Source organism: Branchiostoma floridae, chromosome 15 (genome assembly GCF_000003815.2).
Source record: "Branchiostoma floridae strain S238N-H82 chromosome 15, Bfl_VNyyK, whole genome shotgun sequence".
NCBI lineage: Eukaryota > Metazoa > Chordata > Leptocardii > Amphioxiformes > Branchiostomatidae > Branchiostoma > Branchiostoma floridae.
In genome coordinates this window covers 10466026-10467505 of record NC_049993.1, presented here as the reverse complement: position 1 = coordinate 10467505, position 1480 = coordinate 10466026, and the positions used below count along the sequence as shown (strand labels likewise).

General features: G+C 44.3%; 1 protein-coding gene across 1 annotated transcript in view; it reads left to right on the top strand.

Annotated features, from left to right (window-relative positions):
• Positions 1 to 1045, top strand: part of LOC118432570 (fatty acid-binding protein, liver-like) — a 1977-nt gene extending 932 nt beyond the window's left edge. The window contains exons 2-4 of the mRNA XM_035844192.1: positions 62 to 234; positions 549 to 662; positions 835 to 1045. Of these exons, the coding sequence (XP_035700085.1) occupies positions 62 to 234; positions 549 to 662; positions 835 to 885 (338 nt within the window). The 3' untranslated portion in view covers positions 886 to 1045. The remainder of the gene's footprint in view (positions 1 to 61; positions 235 to 548; positions 663 to 834) is intronic.
• Positions 1046 to 1480: the final 435 nt, after the last annotated feature.

Here is a 1480-nt window from a genome sequence, read left to right as displayed (position 1 = left end):
GAGATGCCACCCTTACTAAAGTATCGCTAGAACACAGTCAGATATTCTATGCCGTTATCAGGAATCCCGGCTGATGTGCAGGCCATGATGAAAGACGCGGAGTTCCCCATCGAGATCACAGTGTCAGGCAACACGTTCACCAGCAAGGCCACGATGTTGGGCAAGACTAGTGAGAACACCTTCACCCTGGGACAGGAGTGTGAGGAGACGGATCCCACCGGTAACAAGAGGAAGGTAGATGCAAAGGACGGAATAACTGTTCAAGACACCTGAGTAGATAACATGGCGGTTTCTAGACAGAAAATTCACAGTTTCAGTTGCTAAAAACTAGCCTTTATAGTCCTCAGATAAAAGAAAAGTCTGGACAAGTGAGGTACATGTATGTGTGAAGCAAAGAGATCTTGAACTTTGACACAGACCACAATGCACCACGACCGTACGGCTTATCATAAGAAATTCACGCTGTTTATTTGTGGAGCCAATATTACTTTACCTTTATCCCTCTACTATATTTGGTATATATCTGAATTATTCTTCTCACCATACAGGTGACCTACAGCATTGAGGGAGACACCCTGGTGTCCGTGCACCCCAACCATGACGGGAAGGGGCTGGAGGTCCGTCAGACCCGCCGGTGGCTGGACGACAAGACCCTCCGCACGGTAAGACGAGAACATGTCAAGTTTGTGAAGGTATTGGTCAAGGCAAACTTGTACAAGATGTGCGATAGACAATCATGTTATGATTGTCAGGATTTGCTATTTTCTAAAACCGATTGGTTACAGCAATGTGATGACTGACTCTGAATAATGAGTTTTGTGTCTGTTGTTACAGGAATACAAATGCGGTGACCTGGAGGGATGGACTGAGATGCAGAAGATCTAGATCTCGGTACCTTCACCCACCCTAGTGCGGACATGTCTACTGCATGCACGTGCCGTACCGCAGACGGACAACAGATGCACGTCTCCCACACCCTGCTTTTATAACCAAACGTTGCTGCTCTCGATATGTTTCTCAACATATTAAAGCATTGAGCAAAACATTCCACTGTCTCTTTTCGTTTCATTACTAGGACATATGATCCGTACTTTGTCAGTTTTAGAGCAATTGCTGGTCAGCAAAAATCATAATGCTAGCCCAAGGCCTAACTCTTTCTATCCACCAGTTCTCTCCTTGTTAGTGTTATCCTAATAATGTGCAATTGAAAAAAAAAGTTCAGGTACCATCCATATCATGCAGGCACTGCCAAAAGGTGTATTTATGTAAAGTTTATGTCCTTCCTACATCTTATGGTCAATAGGGCGGCGCCTATCAACGTTTCGTTAGCTTTGGACCATACCGCTGTGGGAGCACGGAGATACTATGGTGTAGTCAAAAGTCTATGTGCTTGACCTTTGTACCCATATGATCTAAGTATGACTTGATCATGAAACACATAAAACGACTTGAAACACATAAAACTTGAGGAAACTCTTCT